Source organism: Erinaceus europaeus, chromosome 22 (genome assembly GCF_950295315.1).
Source record: "Erinaceus europaeus chromosome 22, mEriEur2.1, whole genome shotgun sequence".
NCBI lineage: Eukaryota > Metazoa > Chordata > Mammalia > Eulipotyphla > Erinaceidae > Erinaceus > Erinaceus europaeus.
In genome coordinates this window covers 5722406-5740152 of record NC_080183.1, presented here as the reverse complement: position 1 = coordinate 5740152, position 17747 = coordinate 5722406, and the positions used below count along the sequence as shown (strand labels likewise).

The window sequence follows — 17747 nt, the reverse complement described above, 5'->3', positions numbered from 1 at the left end:
CTGCATGGTAGCAGGTGTGCGCCACCACCCACCACCCACCACCCACCACCCAACCCCTGAGCTCTCTCAATTTAATTTTTTTAAATGTTTTATTTAGTCCCTTTTGTTGCCCTTGCTGTTTTATTGTTGTAGTTATTATTGATGTCGTTGTTGCTGGACAGGACAGAGAGAAATGGAGAGAGGAGGGGAAGACAGAGAGGGGGAGAGAAAGACAGACACCTGCAGACCTGCTTCACTGCCTGTGAAGCGACTCCCCTGCAGATGTGGAGCTGGGGGCTCGAACCGGGATCCTTAGGCCGGTGTTTGCACTTTGCGCCACCTGCGTTTAACCCGCTGCGCTACCGCCCGACTCCCTCAATTTAATTTTTTAACCAGCGCACTACACAGCTCTGGCTTATGGTGGTGACTGAACCTAGAACTTCAGAACCTCAGACATAAAAATCTTCTACCTTTAGTGTAAACAAGAATGTTGTTAACTTCAGGTAAGAAAATAATACTACCAGGAGTTGGGCAGTAGTGCAGCAGGTTAAGCTCAGGTGGCGCGAAGTGCAAACACCGGCCTAAGGATCCCAGTTCGAGCCCCTGGCTCCCCACCTGCAGGGGAGTCGCTTCACAAGCGGTGAAACAGGTCTGCAGGTGTCTGTCTTTCTCTCCCGTCTTCCCTTCCTCTCCATTTCTCTCTGTCCTATCTAACAACAATGGCATCAATTACCACAACAACAATAAAACGAGGGCAATAAATAAATTAAATAAATAAATAAATAAATAAATAAATAAATAAGAAAATAATACTACCAGGGATTTTAAAATTTTTTATACTTATTTTCTCTTTTGTTGTTCTTGTTTTATTTATTGTAGTTATTACTGTTGTTACTGATGTCATCATTGTTGGATAGGACAGAGAGAAAAGGAGAGAGGGGGAGAGAAAGACAGACACCTGCAGACCTGCTTCACCACTTGTGAAACAACTCCCCTGCAGGTGGGGAGCCGGGGCCTCGAACAAGGATCCTTACGCCGGTCCTTGCGCTTTGCGCCACCTGTGCTTAGCCTGCTGCGCCACCGCCTGACTGCCCTACAAGAAACACCTACCTGTTATAATACATGTGCTTCTGAAAATTTTTACTTAGAAATTCCTTGTAAAAGTCAGCCATTTCGTCCGCACTCAGTGTTGCTTTTTGACCTGAAAATTAATTCCAGTTCAGACATAAAGACTAAAAGGAAGGGATTCACAACCACGAGAGGTGATGTGGGGGTCCTGCGGCTGGGAGACGGCTCAGCTGGCACAGATCATACTTTACCGTGCCAGTGGACCCGGGTTCGAGCCCTGGACACCACATGGGAGCAACACACGAGGGCAGCTTCTCGAGCAGTGAAGCAGTGCTGTGGTGTCCTCTCCCCCAAACCCTGCTATCAGAAGGGGGGGGGGGGCAATGGGAGTGATGGAGTCACGCCAGCAGGACACTTCCCAGTGACTCAGTCCACAGTAGCCACCACTGCCCCTGCTGCCCACCTCAGGGAGACTGAGAAGGCCGGGCTGGGTCAGAGAAACAGCTCGTTGGGCAGGGCGGCTGCACAACCTGTGCTCCACTCCACCCAGCACACGGGGGTCCCGACGCCCTGGGGGCAGCCGTGGCAGCATGACGTGCATCTCTGTCTCTCTCTCTCTGAAGGAGCATCACTCATCCACGGACCAGCGCCTGGTGCCTCATAAATACAGCGATCTAGTTGTTCATTTCAACAGCAGATGTTCCCTGGCTGACGGCTGAGGTTTAAGTCTGATGTGGGCAGCGGCAGAGCTGAAGGCACAGTTTCACTTGCTGCACTTGCAGTCAAATTATTATTATTTTTAATTTTTATTACCTTTATTTATTTATTGGAGACAGTCAGAAATCGAGAGGGAAGGGGGTGATAGGGAGAGACAGAGACACCTGCAACACTGATTCACCACTCACAAAGCTTTCCCCCTGCAGGTGGGGACTGGGGGCTCGAACCTGGATCCTTGCTCACTGTAACATGTGCGCTCAAACAAGTGCACCACCACCTGGCCCCACTTGCAGTCAAATGAAGGCAGCGACTTTTCTTCACTGCTGCAGTGGTCCGTGCACATCGAAGGGCCACTGTGGCTGACTTGGCCTGTGACAAGCTGGGACTGTGGAGGCTCAGAGCTCCCATTCGCTTTGCTATGGGCAGGCCGCAAGGAGACACAGCGACCTCTGCTGTCTCGAAAGAACACTTGAGACACTGTGGCCCTGTCACCTGTGACACCCTCAGCTCGCACATCCGCACATCCGTAGTGCTGAGCTAGTGAGCTCCGGGCCCTGGTGGCCAGTGGCTGTTCCAGCTCACACTGTCAGGTGTGGAGACTCAGCAATCCGCCTCCCAGCTCCACCCTTCATCTGCTCGCCCCGCCCCGTCCCCCACCCCACTGTGCGGAACCAGCTCCAAGGCCTTTGTCTGCAGGGGCCTCTGTGGCTGGCACCGCCCCCACGCGTTTCCGTGGCAGCAGCCAGCTGCGCTCATCACTCAGCACAGCCCACCCTGTCTCTGCCAGAGGAGCAGTGGGCAGAGGGAGTTCAAACAAGAGGAGGACAGGAAGAGTCTCCTCAGGCTCCGGGGGTCCCCCAGGCCAAGTCTGAGCTCTACTCTGACCTGAGCCTCCCATCCCGGCAACTCTTATGTCCTTGATGAGAAGTCAACAGACCCCTTAACAACCTGGGGTCCAGGAACCACTCAGGGGGCCATGCAGTGAAGGCAGCCAGGTGGAGACCTAAGCAGGCCCTGCCCAGGGCCCGGGGTACTCAGCAGGTGGAGGGCACACCTTCCATTCTGTGACCCCAGTGCAGGCTACATCCAGCTCCTTGCTGGGACTGCTGAGCTGTTCTCCCTCAGTAAGAACATCAGAAAATACTTCTTTTGAGGAAACCACAGGGTAGAGTACATGAGCACAGTTCAGGTCTGAACCCCGGCAACACATCGGAAGTGCCACAGCACCGGGGGAAACTCTCAAGTCTGTGGTGTGAGAAATGAACAAATGAGTAAATACAGCCAAGGAGTGGTGGCAGGTCTGAGAAATGCTGAGGGGCGAGCCTGGAGCAGACGCTGGGCCAATGAAAGAGCTCGCCTGGACAGTGCACTGCTTTGCCCTGTGCATGACCCTGGCTTAAGCCTGGCCCCCACTACACGGAAGAAGCTCTGATGCAGTAGCCTCTTTCATTTTATTCTCTCTCTCTCTCTCTGATTCTATCTTAACAACAGCAAGAGCAAAAGTCCCCAGTTCCAGTTCCTGTGAGCAGGTGGGACCAGAGACTAGGGTAGGAACTCCAGGAAGAAGGACAGGGAGAGAAATCGTGGACAACTCTACAATCAGAGAGAGAGAGGGGCAGAAGTGAAAAGGACTGTCCATTAGAAGGACCTCCGATCCTGATGGTGTGAGAAGAGGGTTTCAGTTGCCAGTGCCCAAAGAACTTGTCCTCCTTTACATTGATTTTTTTAAATACTTTATTTATTGTAGTAATTTATTTGTTTTCCCTTTTGTTGCCCTTGTTTTTTACTGTTGTTGTAATTATTGTTGTTGTTATTGATGTTGTTGCTGTTAGATAGGACAGAGAGAAATGAAGAGAGGAGGGGAAGGCAGAGAGGGGGAGAGAAAGACAGACACCTGCAGACCTGCTTCACTGCCTGTGAAGTGACTCCCCTGCAGGTGGGGAGCCGGGGGCTCGAGCCGGGATCCTTAGGCCGGTCCTTGCTCTCTGCGCCACCTGCACTTAACCTGCTGCGCTACTGCCCGACTTCCCTTAGCATCATGTGGGCACGTGGGATTAAACTTGGGACTTCCAAGTGCAGCGCCACACTCATTTAGGCATTTCCCAGGCCCCTGAATAGTGTTTCTTTTCATCTTCAGTGTAGTTACTCACACAAAAATGTCAGTAGAATAAGAACAGACTGACCTGATTCAGCTCTTAGTCCCAGGCCTTTAGCTTTTAGTCTTGAGTGAATAAATTCTTCTTTTTCCTAAAAAGAAGACAACTGTGAGAACCCTCTTCAGGGCCAGGTGGTGGCGCACCTGGTTGACTGCACGTTACAATGCACAAGGACCTGGGTTTGAGGCCCCTGTCCCCACCTGATGGGGGAAAGCTTTTCAAGTGGTGAAGCAGCGTTGCAGGTGTCTTGTCTTACTTCCTCTCTATGATCCCCTTCCCTCTGGGTTTTTGGCTATCTCCATCCAATAAATAAAGATAAAGAAAAAAAAAACAAAAACACTTCCTTCTTGGGGATTTTGACTTATTTGGCCCAAAAGATAAAACACTGTCTATATACCACAACTTGCTCAGCCACTCGTCTGTTGTTGGACACCTGGGTTGCTTCCAGGTTTTGGCTATTACAAATTGTGCTGCCAAGAACATTTGTGTACATAGATCTTCTTGGATGGATATGTTGGGTTCCCTAGGATATATCCCCAGGAGAGGAATTGCAGGGTCATAGGGTAGGTCCATTTCTAGCCTTCTGAGAGTTCTCCAGACTGTTCTCCACAGAGGTTGGACCAATTGACATTCCCACCAGCAGTGCAGGAGGGTTCCTTTGACCCCACACCCTCTCCAGCATTTGCTGCTGTTACTTTTTCTGATGTATGACATTCTCATAGGAGTGAAGTGGTATCTCATTGTTGTCTTTATTTGCATTTCTCTGATAATCAGAGACTTGGAGCATTTTTTCATGTGTTTCTTGGCCTTTTGGATCTCTTCTGTGGTGAATATTCTGTCCATGTCCTCTCCCCATTTTTTTTTTAAATATTTTATTTATTTATTCCCTTTGTTGCCCTTGTTGACCTCTCCCCATTTTTGGATGGGGTTATTTGTTGTCTTGTTGTTGAGTCTGGCAAGCTCTTTATATATGTTGGTTATTAAACTCTTGTCTGATGTATGGCATGTAAAGATCTCCCATTCTGTGAGGGGTCTCTTGGTTTGTGTAGTGGTTTCTTTTGCTGTAAAGAAGCTTTTTAATTTGATGTAGTCCCACAGGTTTATACTTGCCTTAGTCTTCTTTGTAATTGGATTCGTTTCATTGAAGATGTCTTTAAAATTTATATGGAAAAGAGTTCTGCCAATATTTTCTTCTAAGTATCTGATAGTTTATGGTCTAACATCCAAGTCCTTGATCCACTTGGAATTTACTTTTGTATTTGGTGAAATACAGTGGTTCAGTTTCATTCTTCTGCATGTTTCAACCCATTGTTTCCAACACCATTTGTTGAAGAGACTCTGCTTTCCCCATGTAATAGTCTGGGCCCCTTTGTCAAAGATTAGATGTCCGTAGGTGTGGGGCTCAATTGTTGTAGTTATTGTTGTTGTTGTTGGATAGGACAGAGAGAAATGGAGAGAGGAGGGGGAGACAGAAAAGGGGAGAGAAAGACAGACACCTGCAGACCTGCTTCACTGCCTATGAAGCGACTCCCCTGCAGGTGGGGAGCCGGGGATGGAACCGGGATCCTTATGCTGGTCCCTGTGCTTTGCGCCACCTGCGTGTAACATGCTGCGCTACCGCCCAACTCCCCATTTGTTTCTTTTTTTAAAAAATTTTTTGTGTGTTTCTTTTTTATTAATAATTTAACATTGATTTGTAAGACTGTAAGATAATAGAGGTGAACATTTTTTTTAAATATTTATTTATTTTACCAGAGCACTGCTCAGTTCTGGCTTATGGTGGTGCAGGGGATTGAACCTGGGACTTTGGAGCCTCATCAGCCTAAGAGCTGGTGCAATAGAGAAAGTATGGATTCTTAAGCATGAAGTCCTGAGTTTGACCGCCAGCATGACAGGTCCCTGAGTGATCCTCTGGTTCTCTCTCTCTCATCCTCTCTCTCTCTTAAACAAATCTTTAAAAAAAATAATAAAAGAAGAAGACACTGCGTATGGTGTAATTATAGTAGAGGCACCAAGCCCCAGTGGTGAGCCTGGTTGGAACAAAAAAAAGAACAGAACAGAACAGAACAGATGACACATATACACTCCATGTATCTGCACGAGGCAGAGCAGAAACTGAGCACTTAGCACCCTCCAGTGGCCCGCTGTGTTACTGCTCATTCTGAGGGAGAATCTGTCTACTCACCTTACTAAAAGTCAAATTTTGGTTCTCCCAGAACCGTTGGTTCCATTCTTGTGTTTCTTGTCTCAACTGTCTTAGCTTTTGTTCCAGTGGTGACTCATTTTCAGGAATATAAAAGTGAACTGGACGGAGGTTTGAATACTTATCTGGAGGGCCTATCCAGTCATGGCAAGATTTTCTCGGGGGACAGAATCTTGAGACCTTTATAAAGAGATACAGAGGGTTAGCCAGCAATCATACAAATCTCTAAGATTATAAAGTGAACAGTCTAGATTTATTAAAGCCCCTCATTACCTTCCTCACGTTAAGACTGCGTATCAAGGGACATCCAAATTGAAGCAACCACAGTTAAGTGTTAGTAACACTGGTCAGTAGCTGCGAAGCATGTTCAACGGCTGTGGTACAGTGACTGTTTTTACTATGTGTGCTTAACCCAGAGCACCACCAGCCGGTCCCCAATGACTGTTTAAAACCACAGAACTGCTCAGCTCTGGCTTATGGTGGCGTCGGGGACTGGAGCTGGATCGCTGACCCAGAAGTCTACGACAGAACCACTGCACTGTTTCCTCAGCCTGTACTTTAGAATGACTAACACCCTGGCTGGCGAGAAGCACAGAAGAACACAGGGCTGCCTGCCTGCAGTCCCAGGCTTGGTCTCTGGGCTGCATATGCTGGAACTGAGCAGTGCTATGCTAAAAAGCTCACAAATCACTATGAAACGGAAAGACGGGGCCAGGTGGTAGCACAGCGGGATAAGCGCACGTGGAGCAAAGCTCAAGGACCAGCATAAGGATCCCGGTTCGAGCCCCCAGCTCCTCACCTGCAGGGGGCTTGCTTCACGGGCGGTGAAGCAGGTCTGCAGGTGTCTTTCTCTCCCCCTGTCTCCCCTCCTCTCTCCATTTCTCTCTGTCCTATCCAGTAACGACAACAATAACAACAGTAACAACGATAAACAACGAGGGCAACAAAAGGGAAAAAAATAGCCTCCAGGAGCAGTGGATTCGTAGCTTAGGATCCAAGCCCCAGCAATGACCCTGGAGGAGGGAAAAAAAAGGAAAGGCAGGATGTTCAAGCCTGGCTCCAGCCCACCCCCCAGGCTTCCCTAAAATCTCTTCTCAGCTTCTGCATGAGAATCTGCTTCACTGGCCAAAGGTCCAATTGACATGAACTGTCTGGCAAAGGCACAGCTACGTCCAACTAGATATGGTGATCATTTATGAACTACTGTCAAAATGAACATTCAGAAATTCTAGTGGGAGGAGTCGGGCAGTAGCACAGCAGGTTAAACGCACATGGCACAAAGCGCAAGGACCGGCGTAAGGATCCGGGTTCGAGCCCCTGGCTCCCCACCTGCAGGGGAGTCGATTCACAGGCGGTGAAGCAGGTCTGCAGGTGTCTGTCTTTCTCTCCCCGTCTTCCCCTCCTCTCTCCATTTCTTTGTCCTATCCAACAATGACGACATCAACAATAATAACTACAACAGCAATAAAAAAAAAGGACAACAAAAGGGAAAATAAATAAATATTAAAAAAAAAAATTCCAGTGGGAAAGGGACAGCATAAAGCTCATGCAAAAAGATGTTTATGCCCAAAGCTCAATGAGCAGTGAAGCAGAGCTTCAGGTATCTCTCATTCTCTCTCCCTAGCTCCTCTCCTCTCAAGCTTCTCTGTCCTATCAAATAAATATAGTTCATTAATAAGTACATTTCTGAAAAAAGACTCAAAAAAAGACACAGTGAGACCATAAAATACCCATCTTTACATTCTCTCCAACTCTAAAAACAACAATCACTTTCTTTAAGTCCCCCAAAGCCTTCATAGCTGGGGCACTTGGCTATTCTTAGCCGCTAAAGGCAATCAGACAAGAGGCTGTAACCACCCCTCAGAGCACAGGACGGCGCCCCTCCTTCCAGGCAGATGTCAGCACCTGGGACAGGAGCCCCCCTCCGCGAGTGGTGACATACTTCACCAGTTTCTTTCCTCTCATAGGTGCCCTGTGAGGGAGCCGTCCCAACATGCAATGAGCCGCCCTTGGAGGGGCTGAATGGACGGCCCTCGTCTCTCTGCCTTCACCTGCATAACTGCATTCAGAGTGACTTTGGCAGGGTAGTTCCTGTCTCCCCAGGAAGAGATACTCCGTCTGCTCCCCCAAAACTGCTATTTAAAAGGGAGGTGGGCGGAGCAGGGCTTGGAAGAGAAAGAAGTTCTGCTGAAGAAGGAAAAATGCCTTTGAAGATAGCTAATTACAGTAATTTGGGGTTCTTACAGTGTGAACACATAATGCTGGGCTTCCTGAGATCTGCTTCCGGCAGAGGCAGCCCCCAGCTCTTCCCCTCCGTCTCGCGTGCTCTTACTTGTCAGACCAACTGTCATTACAGCGTCTGCAGGGAGCCAAACCTCTGGTGTGGCCAGAACCTTTCCTATAACTGCAGGCGGCCAGGCTGGGCAGCCCCACGCCAGGCTCCTCCTGGCCCAGCTCTGCAGGCCATACTTGGCCTGCCAGCCTTCTGCTTCACCACAGAGGTCTCCCAACACACGCCCACTGGGGTCCCCCTGCTACAAGCCAGGGTTTAGTGTGGGTCTCCCTGGCAGCCGCTGAGGAAGCCAAGGGCAAAAGAACAAGTGTTTCCGACTACCCGGTAGCCCTGGTGCTCCTGAAGGCACCCAGAAACCTGTCCTCGGAGACCCCACCCCCAGGGTGTGAGATGCCAGAGCAGTCAGCACAGCAGCACAGCCAGGCAAAGGTCCAGGCGGGGCTTCCACCAGGAGCACAAGGCCCAACAGGACACGCCAGCACCAAGCACCTCTAGAAAATGTGTCCAGTGCGTCAACAGCTGCACTGTAAACCATTAACCCTGCAATAAAGTGGGGGAAAAGGAAAGGGAAAAAAAGAGGGTGGGGAGACAACATAAAGGTTATGCAAAGAGACTGTCATGTCTGACTGAGGCTGCAAAGTCCTGGGTTTAGTCTCCTGCACCACCAGAAGCCAGAGCTGAGCAGTGCTCTGGTTAAAAAGAAAGATAAAAGGAAAAAGGAAAAGAAAAGAAAACAAAATAGCTGATTTTGTACAGGACCCAGGCTTGCACTCAGCCTTCACAGCACTGGAGGAAGCTTTGATACTGTGGACTATGGTCTCTTTTACACTCTCTGGCTGTCTCTGTCAAGCAGATAAGTAAGTAAAGCTAAGAGAAAAGAAAGCACCTCCCCTCTGCATGGGGCTAAGGTACTAGACTGCAGCTGTCAGGGGCAGGAGAAACACATGGCAAGGGAAGCTGGAAAAGGGTTTGGTTTGGGAGTCACGCGGTAGCGCAGCGGGTTGAGCACAGGTGGTGCAAAAGCACAAGGACCGGCATAAGGATCCCGGTTTGAGCCCCCGGCTCCCCACCTGCAGGGGAGCCGCTTCACAGGCGGTGAAGCAGGTCTGCAGGTGTCTGTCTTTCTCTCCCCCTCTCTGTCTTCCCCTCCTCTCTCCATTTCTCTCTGTCCTATCCAACGACGACGACAACAACTACAACAATGAAAAACGAGGGCAAAAAAAGGGAAAATAAATGAATGTTTATAAAAGACAAGGACAACAAAAGGGAAAATAAATAAATATTAATTTAAAAAAGGGTTTTTGTTTTTTTTTGTCACCAGGGTTATTGCTGGGGCTTGGTGCCTGCACAATGAATCCACTGCTTCAGATGGCCATATTTCTTTCTTTCTTTTAAAAATATTTTTTAGGGAGTCAGGCGGTAGCACAGCAAAGTGCAAGGACCAGCATAAGGTTCCCGGTTCAAGCCCCCGGCTCCCCACCTGCAGGGGAGTCGCTTCACAGGCGGTGAAGCAGGTCTGCAGGTGTCTGTCTTTCTCTCCCCCTCTGTCTCCCCTCCTCTCTCCATTTCTCTCTGTCCTATCCAACAACAACATCAATAATAACTACAACAGTAAAACAACAAGGGCAACAAAAGGGAATAAATAAAATAAATATTAAAAAATCTTTTTAATTTTTTTTATTATTAAATATTTTTATTATTAATTAATTTATTTATGTTTGTACTTCCAGGGTTATTGCTGGGGCTCGGTGCCTACACTACAAATCCACTGCTCCTGTAGGCTGTTTTTTTCCCTTTTTGTTGCTCTTATTGTTTATCATTGTTGTTGTTCTTCTTATTGTTGTTATTGCTGTCATTGTTGTTGGATAGGACAGAGAGAAATCAAGAGAGGCGGAGAACACAGAGGGGGAGAGAAAGACACTTGCAAACCTGCTTCACCACCCGTGAAGCAACCCCCCTGCAGGTGGAGAGCCGGGGGGCTCAAACCGGGATCCTGATGCCTGTACTTGCGCTTTGTGCCATGTGTGCTTAACCCGCTGGGCTATCGTCCGGCCCCCTATTATTTATTTATTATAGGACAGAGACAGAGAAAAATTGAAAGGAGACAGAGAGACACCTGCAGCCCTCCTTCACCACTCATGAAGCTTTCCCCCTGTAGTTGGGAACCGGAGGGCTTGAACTTGGGTCCTTGTGCACTGTAACATGTGCGCTCAACCAGGTGCGCCACTACTTGGCCCCTAAGTGACATACTTTATATCCAAAACATCAATAACAAGACATCAATAACAACAACTACAACAACAATAAAAAAAACAAGGGCAACAAAAAAGGGAAAATAAATAACTAAAACGAAAAAAATCTTTAAGAAAAGAGAGGTTAAAAAATAAAATTCTGGGGAGTCGGGCTGTAGCACAGCGGGTTAAGCGCAGGTGGCGCAAAGCACAAGGACTGGCATAAGGATCCCGGTTCGAACCCCGGCTCCCCACCTGCAGGGGAGTCGCTTCACAGGCGGTGAAGCAGGTCTGCAGGTGTCTATCTTTCTCTCCTCCTCTCTGTCTTCCCCTCCTCTCTCCATTTCTCTCTGTCCTATCCAACAATGACAACAATAATAATAACTACAACAATAAAAAACAACAAGGGCAACAAAAGGGAATAAATAAATAAAATAAATATTAAAAAAAAAAAAAAAAGAGTCCAACACTTTGTCCACTGTGACACCTCCTGGACCACGGAAAAAATAAATTCTGGTGGTCCCGGAGGTGGTGCAGTGGTAAAGCTTTGGAATCTTAAGCACGAGGTCCCAAGTTCAATCCCTGGCAGCACGTGTGCTAGAGTGATGTCTGGTTCTTTCTCTCTCCTCCTTTCTCATAAATAAAATCTTAAAAAAAAAAAAAATTCTGACAGTAAGGCCAGGAAGGCAGCTTGGCAATGGAGCACATGCCTGGCACATGAGAGGCTCTGCCCTCGCTCTCTGGCACCACAGAGACAAAACAAAAAGGCAAAACAAGTGAAGCATCACAAATGACAGATTGATGCTTTGGTCTCTAAAAAAAAATAAAAATTCTGATATTAATCTCAGTAAAGCTTGGGGAGGGTTGGGAGGGTGAACGGGCTGAGCCCCAGGCCAGCAATCACATCAGGTTCCGGGCGGCCCTGGATCTTCTCTAAAGTCTTCATATGACTGTGCGTGGCAGGCACTGAGGCGAACTAATGACATAAACAGCAGGTAAGAATAGTTTAGGAACGCTCAAGAGCTATTCTTTTGTCATAGCATGGGCTTCACTGGTCCAGGCTGACTTGTTCAGACAGACAGAAAGCCAGAGGAACAGAGGGACAGACACTACAGCACCAAAGCTTCCCTTGTGCTGGGGGCTGCGCTTCAACCAAATTCTTGTGCAGGCAAACCACACACCCTTTTCCAGGTGAACTATCTTGCCAGCCCAATAACTGTTTTTTTCCCAAAGGACTTTTTAAATATTTATTTATTTATTCCCTTTTGTTGCCCTTGTTTTATTGATGTCATTACTGTTGGATAGGACAGAGAGAAATGGAGAGAGGAGGGGAGACAGAGAAGGGGAGAGAAAGACAGACACCTGCAGACCTGCTTCACCGCCTGGGAAGCGACTCCCCTGCAGGTGGGGAGCCGGGACCTCAAACCAGGATCCTTATGCCAATCCTTGCACTTTGTGCCACGTGCACTTAACCCTCTGCGCTACCGCCCAACTCCTAATAACTATATTTTTAAGTTGAATTTGGAAAGAAGTGGACCCAACCCTTCAGCTTGATATTTTCCTATTGAAAAACTGAGAGAGCCGGGCAGTGGAGCAGCGGGTTAAGCGCACAGGCGGTGAAGCAGGTCTGCAGGTGTCTGTCTTACTCTCCCCCTCTCCGTCTCCCCCTCTTCTCTCCATTTCTCTGTCCTATCCAACAATGACAACAACAATAACAACTACAACAATGGCAACAAAAGGGAATTTAAAAAGCCCCTAAATGCAGGTCTTAACTTGCAGGGCAAGCCAGATACATAGACCCAAGATCTAAGACCTATTTGGACAACCTGTTACTTTTAAAGATCTAACATTTAGAAATCAAAGCCTGTTAGACAACAATCTCTCAGTGTTGCAGGAACTTAATTACAGAAAGATAGGATGCCTGACACAGGAAAGCAGAAACTGCCCAGAGAAGCTCTGTTCTTTCATGTTCTACCCGCCTCCCTTACACCCCAAAACCCAGCAGGCTCACAGTGCCCAGCCAGGCAAGGCCTGACTCTGGGGCAGCCGCTCCACCGCTCAGCATCCTCCCAGCGACCCCTTGGCAGGTGGCTCCCATCACTAGGCCACCAGGGGTAGAGTGGCCTCAGCTGAGGGTCAGGGCACAGCCTGGCAGCACAGGGTCAGGTAAGGGCTGCCCGACAGCAGTGTGGTCTGGGAGAGGTGGTCCCTCCAGCCAGGGGGTAACTGGGGGTCCTTCAGCCAGGGGTCACTGGGGGGTCCTTCAGCCAGGGAGTAACTGGGGGGTCCTTCAACCAGGGGGTAACTGGGGGGGTCCATCTCCAGCCAGGGGGTCACTGGGGGGTCCTTCTCCAGCCAGGGGTCACTGGGGGGGGGTCCTTCAGCCAGGGGGTAACTGAGGGAGTGTCCTTCTCCAGCCAGGGGGTCACTGGGGGTCCTTCTCCAGCCAGGGGGTAACTGGGGGTCCTTCAGCCAGGGGTCACTGGGGGGTCCTTCAGCCAGGGAGTAACTGGGGGGGTCCTTCAACCAGGGGGTAACTGGGGGGGTCCATCTCCAGCCAGGGGGTCACTGGGGGGGTCCTTCTCCAGCCAGGGGGTCACTGGGGGGTCCTTCTCCAGCCAGGGGTCACTGGGGGTCCTTCTCCAGCCAGGGGGTAACTGGGGGGGTCCTTCAGCCAGGGGTCACTGGGGGGGGTCCTTCTCCATCCAGGGGGTAACTGGGGGATCCTTCAGCCAGGGGTCACTGGGGGGTCCTTCAGCCAGGGGGTAACTGGGGGGGTCCATCTCCAGCCAGGGGGTCACTGGGGGGTCCTTCTCCAGCCAGGGGGTCACTGGGAGGTCCTTCTCCAGCCAGGGGGTCACTGGGGGGTCCTTCTCCAGCCAGGGGTCACTGGGGGTCCTTCAGCCAGGGGTCACTGGGGGGTCCATCTCCAGCCAGGGGTCACTGGGGGGTCCTTCTCCAGCCAGGGGGTCACTGGGGGGTCCTTCTCCAGCCAGGGGTCACTGGGGGTCCTTCAGCCAGGGGTCACTGGGGGGTCCATCTCCAGCCAGGGGTCACTGGGGGTCCTTCTCCAGCCAGGGGGTCACTGGGGGGTCCTTCTCCAGCCAGGGGATAACTGGGGGGTCCTTCTCCAGCCAGGGGGTCACTGGGGGGTCCTTCAGCCAGGGGTAACTGGGGGGGTCCTTCTCCAGCCGGGGGGAGCCGGTGCTGGCGCCTCGGGTCCCGCTGAGAGTCCCCCGGGCTGGGCCGCGGTGCAGGGGGCTGAGGCCCGGAACCCGGGGGGCGGTTGCCCCGGTGACCCCGGTCTGAGCCGGAGGCTGGCGACGACGTCAGGCCGCCCCACCAGGCTCTCGGCAGCCTCCCCGCGCCGCAGGCTGTCGGCCAGTGGCCCGAGGAGAGGTGACTCAGACGCCCCTCTGCTCGCCACCACCCGCCCCCGCCCGCCGGGGGGAAGGCCCGCGGCTCCGCGGCGCCCCCGACTGGCCAGCACGCGGCCCCCGAGCAGGAAAAGCGAGCCGGCGAGAGGCCCCCCGGGACGCGGAGCTAACGCGCCGACGGCGCCCTCGGCGGGCACAGCCGGCTGCCAGGTGGGTGCCCGCCCCCGCTTACCGGGCCGGAAGCCGCGTCCCCGCGCTCGGGGGCCCGCCGACAGCCGCGAGCGGAGAGGGCGCGGCCGACAGGCCGGAGCAGCGCCCTCCCTGGGGGTCTCCAGGACGCCATAGCCGCCTCTCGCCGGACCGCCGGGCCGCGCGACGGCCACTTTACGGCAGGCCACCAAGCGGAGCGCAGGGCACGCGGCACATCGCGACGGCGCGGGGCCGCTTTACGGCAGGCGCACGGGCCCCGCGCACGCGCGACGCGGCCGACCGCGCACTTGCCCTGCGTGCGGCGGGCGGGGCGCGGGACCGCGGTCTCCGGGCGGGGACCGCTCGGCCCGGGGCGGGGACGGCGGCGGAGCGCGGGGCGCCATGGCGCGGGCGGCACAGGTGAGCGCGGGGCCCCTGCGGGCCTCCCCGGGCGGCGCCGACCCCCGCGCGGGCCATTGTGAGGTCAGGCGGGGCGTCGCGGCGCCGGCCAGACCCCGGAGCGGCCGCTGCGGCCAGTAGTGCCGCCGCCCCGCCGGCCCCTTCACCGGCCGCCGCGTTCGGACCCGCGGGGAGAGGGGAGAGAGATGCCGCTGGGGGCCCAGCTGCGGCGCCGCACCCCGTGAAGGGCTGACCTTCCACCCGGCCTCCTCCCCGACGGGCTGCCAAGACCGGGCCCGCCCCCACCAGCTCCGGGGTAACGGGGCGCGGGGACCCCGGGACGCCACAGCCGGGCCAGGGCCGGGCACCCGCCTGCCGGGGACTCGCCTCTGCGGGATGGGCTCCGTGGACGTGCACGAGGGGGCGGGACGGGGGCGGCGGGAAGCTCTGGCCGAGTGGGTTTTGCTCGGATGGTTCTGGAAAGTGGGCAGGGCGGTTCGGCCCCAGGCCTGGCCGGGCGCCGCTGTCGCCCTTCGCACGGCGGGGGGAGCCGCCTGTCTCACCCCGTCCCGCCTGCCGCTGCCACACAGACCCCGGACCCAGGATTCTGGCCCCGTTTCCAAGCTGGCAGAGTCACGTTCATGACCTTCCCTCAACTCACTCAAGGCCCAGAAAATCTGAGAGTCCAGTCCCCCCACTTGCCCACCGCAGCGTTCGGGGTGCGTTCAGGAGGCTCGCTGCTCAGGCCTTTTGAGTGGCAGTGATGATGACAAGCCCGGCTCTGAAGTCTGTCCTCTTAGAATGAGACGTGTGGGTGGATTATTAAGCGATTCTGAATCTGAAGAGACGTTGCGGTGTAATAAACTCTCATTCTTGTCACCTTGCAGTGTTTGTGAAACTGAACACAACAGAAGTATGGATATGGGAAACCAACACCCTGCCATCACTAGGCTTCAGGAGATCCAAAAGGAAGTGAAAAGCATAGAGCAGCAAGTGATGGGTTTCAGTGGTCTCTCCGACGACAAGAATTATAAGAAACTGGAGAGGATCCTGACTAAACAGCTCTTTGAAATAGATTCCGTAGATACGGAAGGAAAGGGAGATATTCAGCAGGCCCGGAAGAGGGCAGCCCAAGAGACGGAGCGACTGCTCAAAGAGCTGGAGCAGAATGCCAACCACCCGCACCGGATCGAAATCCAGAACATCTTCAAGGAGGCCCAGGCCCTGGTCAAAGAGAAGATCGTGCCCTTCTACAGCGGGGGCAACTGCGTGACTGACGAGTTTGAGGAAGGCATCCAGGACATTATCCTGAGGCTGACACACGTTAAGACTGGAGGGAAGGTCTCTCTGCGAAAAGCCCGCTACCACACACTGACCAAGATCTGTGTGGTGCAAGAGATCATCGAGAACTGTGTGAAAAAGCAGCCCTCCCTGCCGCTCTCTGAAGACGCCCACCCTTCAGTGGCCAAGATCAACTCTGTGATGTGTGAGGTGAACAGGGCCCGGGGCACCCTGATCGCCCTGCTGATGGGTGTGGAGCAGAGCGAGACCTGCAGGCACTTATCCTGCGTGCTCTCGGGGCTGATCGCGGACCTGGACGCCCTGGATGTATGTGGCCGGACAGAGATCCGGAACTACCGCAGGGAGGTGGTGGAAGACATCAACCAGCTGCTGAAATACCTGGACTTAGAGGAAGAAGCAGACACCACGCACGCATTCGACCTGGGGCAGAACCAGTCCATCCTCAAAATCGAGAAGGTCCTCAAGAGGATGAGAGAGATCAAGAACGAGCTGCTCCAAGCCCAGAACCCCCCTGAGTTGTACCTGAGCTCCAAGACGGAGCTGCAGGGCCTGATCGGGCAGCTGGATGAGGTCAGCGTGGAGAAGAACCCCTGCATCCGGGAGGCCAGGAGAAGGGCAGTGATCGAAGTGCAGACACTCATCACCTACGTCGACTTGAAGGAGGCCCTGGAGAAGAGGAAGCTGTTCGTCTCGGAGGAGCACCCCTCCCATAAGGCCGTCTGGAATGTCCTGGGCAACCTGTCGGAGATCCAGGGAGAAGTTCTTTCCTTCGACGGGAATCGGACTGACAAGAACTACATCCGGCTGGAAGAGCTGCTCACCAAGCAGCTGCTGGCCCTGGATGCAGTGGACCCGCAGGGAGAGGAGAAGTGCAAGGCTGCCCGGAAGCAGGCCGTCAGGCTCGCCCAGAACATTCTCAGCTATCTTGACATGAAGTCTGACGAGTGGGAGTACTAAAGTGAGCACCGGCAGCTGCCACAGCTGATGTTTCTCATTTTGCACTTTATATATACTTGTATGTATTTATAGAGAGCTTCCAGTTCACTGAGTCTAAATGTGATATATACACGCATATTTCAATCTCAGTATTTATGATTGAAGCAAATTATATTCAGTATCTGCTGCTTTTGATGTTGCAAAACAAATATCATTACAGCACATTAACTTTTCCAATTGGATTGTTATCTGTTGTGGTGTGGTTTTATTATCTTACTTCTGGGTGTTTTTTTTTAAAAGCAGAAAATAGACAAGGGGCAGCTCTGGTCATTTTTAAATGGTTGTGTAAGCATTTAGATGGCAGCTATTTCAGACTCTAGAAATAGGGCCTTCCGTGAGTTTAGAACAATTATGAGTAACAGAGACACTTGTGATTCAATAGAAAGTACAGATGAGGGGCAATAAATGATGTTTTATTACAATAAGTAAAGCAGAAGGATTTTCTAATGTCAAAAGCCTAGTTGGTCCCACCCCACTAGTAGAGTGGGGATTTTTTATTTGTTTTTTCATAAACTCTTTGAGAAACGGTGTATTTTCTCCATGCTCTGCACTGAAAGGGAAATGCCTTTGTGTGTGTGTGGTATACATAAGGAAATTATGAGAAAAATAACAAAAGACAAAAAGCCCTTGGATGGAGACTGCATTGAAGAAGGGATAAATACCACCTCCTACTTCAAGCTGTTTTGGTTTGGAAACTCCAAACTACAATCCTCCTTGGGACTTAGTCCTGATGGAGACATTTGAACACAGTGAATGGACCTTTAATGAAAGAAAAAAGAAAGCTTCCACGCCTGTGCAGGATAATGAGCGGTGGAGACAACAGCCACATCGGGTCAG

General features: G+C 52.0%; 2 protein-coding genes across 3 annotated transcripts in view; one reads left to right on the top strand and one right to left on the bottom strand.

Moving 5' to 3' along the window:
* LOC103109307 (kinesin light chain 1) overlaps positions 1-14472 on the bottom strand; it is a 67666-nt gene extending 53194 nt beyond the window's left edge. Inside the window, exons 1-4 of the mRNA XM_007518353.3 lie at positions 14257-14472; positions 6106-6303; positions 3948-4011; positions 1090-1180 (exon numbers count right to left, since the gene is read on the bottom strand). Of these exons, the coding sequence (XP_007518415.2) occupies positions 1090-1180; positions 3948-4011; positions 6106-6303; positions 14257-14367 (464 nt within the window). The 5' untranslated portion in view covers positions 14368-14472. The remainder of the gene's footprint in view (positions 1-1089; positions 1181-3947; positions 4012-6105; positions 6304-14256) is intronic.
* A 48-nt stretch (positions 14473-14520) lies between these two features.
* On the top strand, positions 14521-17092 carry BAG5 (BAG cochaperone 5). 2 transcript variants are annotated; one of them, XM_060181156.1, is made up of 2 exons: positions 14521-14633; positions 15500-17092. In XM_060181156.1, the coding sequence occupies exon 2, from the start codon at positions 15528-15530 to the stop codon at positions 16869-16871; it is 1344 nt and encodes a 447-aa protein (XP_060037139.1). In that variant the 5' UTR covers positions 14521-14633; positions 15500-15527; the 3' UTR covers positions 16872-17092. The 2 variants fall into 2 exon arrangements, with proteins under 2 accessions (XP_060037139.1, XP_007518410.2); XM_007518348.3 differs by lacking the exon at positions 14521-14633 and adding an exon at positions 14802-14928.
* The last annotated feature ends 655 nt before the right edge of the window (positions 17093-17747 follow it).

Bases quoted from the DNA above. Each gene is read 5' to 3' on its own strand.
- BAG5 (XM_060181156.1), top strand. From the start codon at position 15,528: ATGGATATGGGAAACCAACACCCTGCCATCACTAGGCTTCAGGAGATC.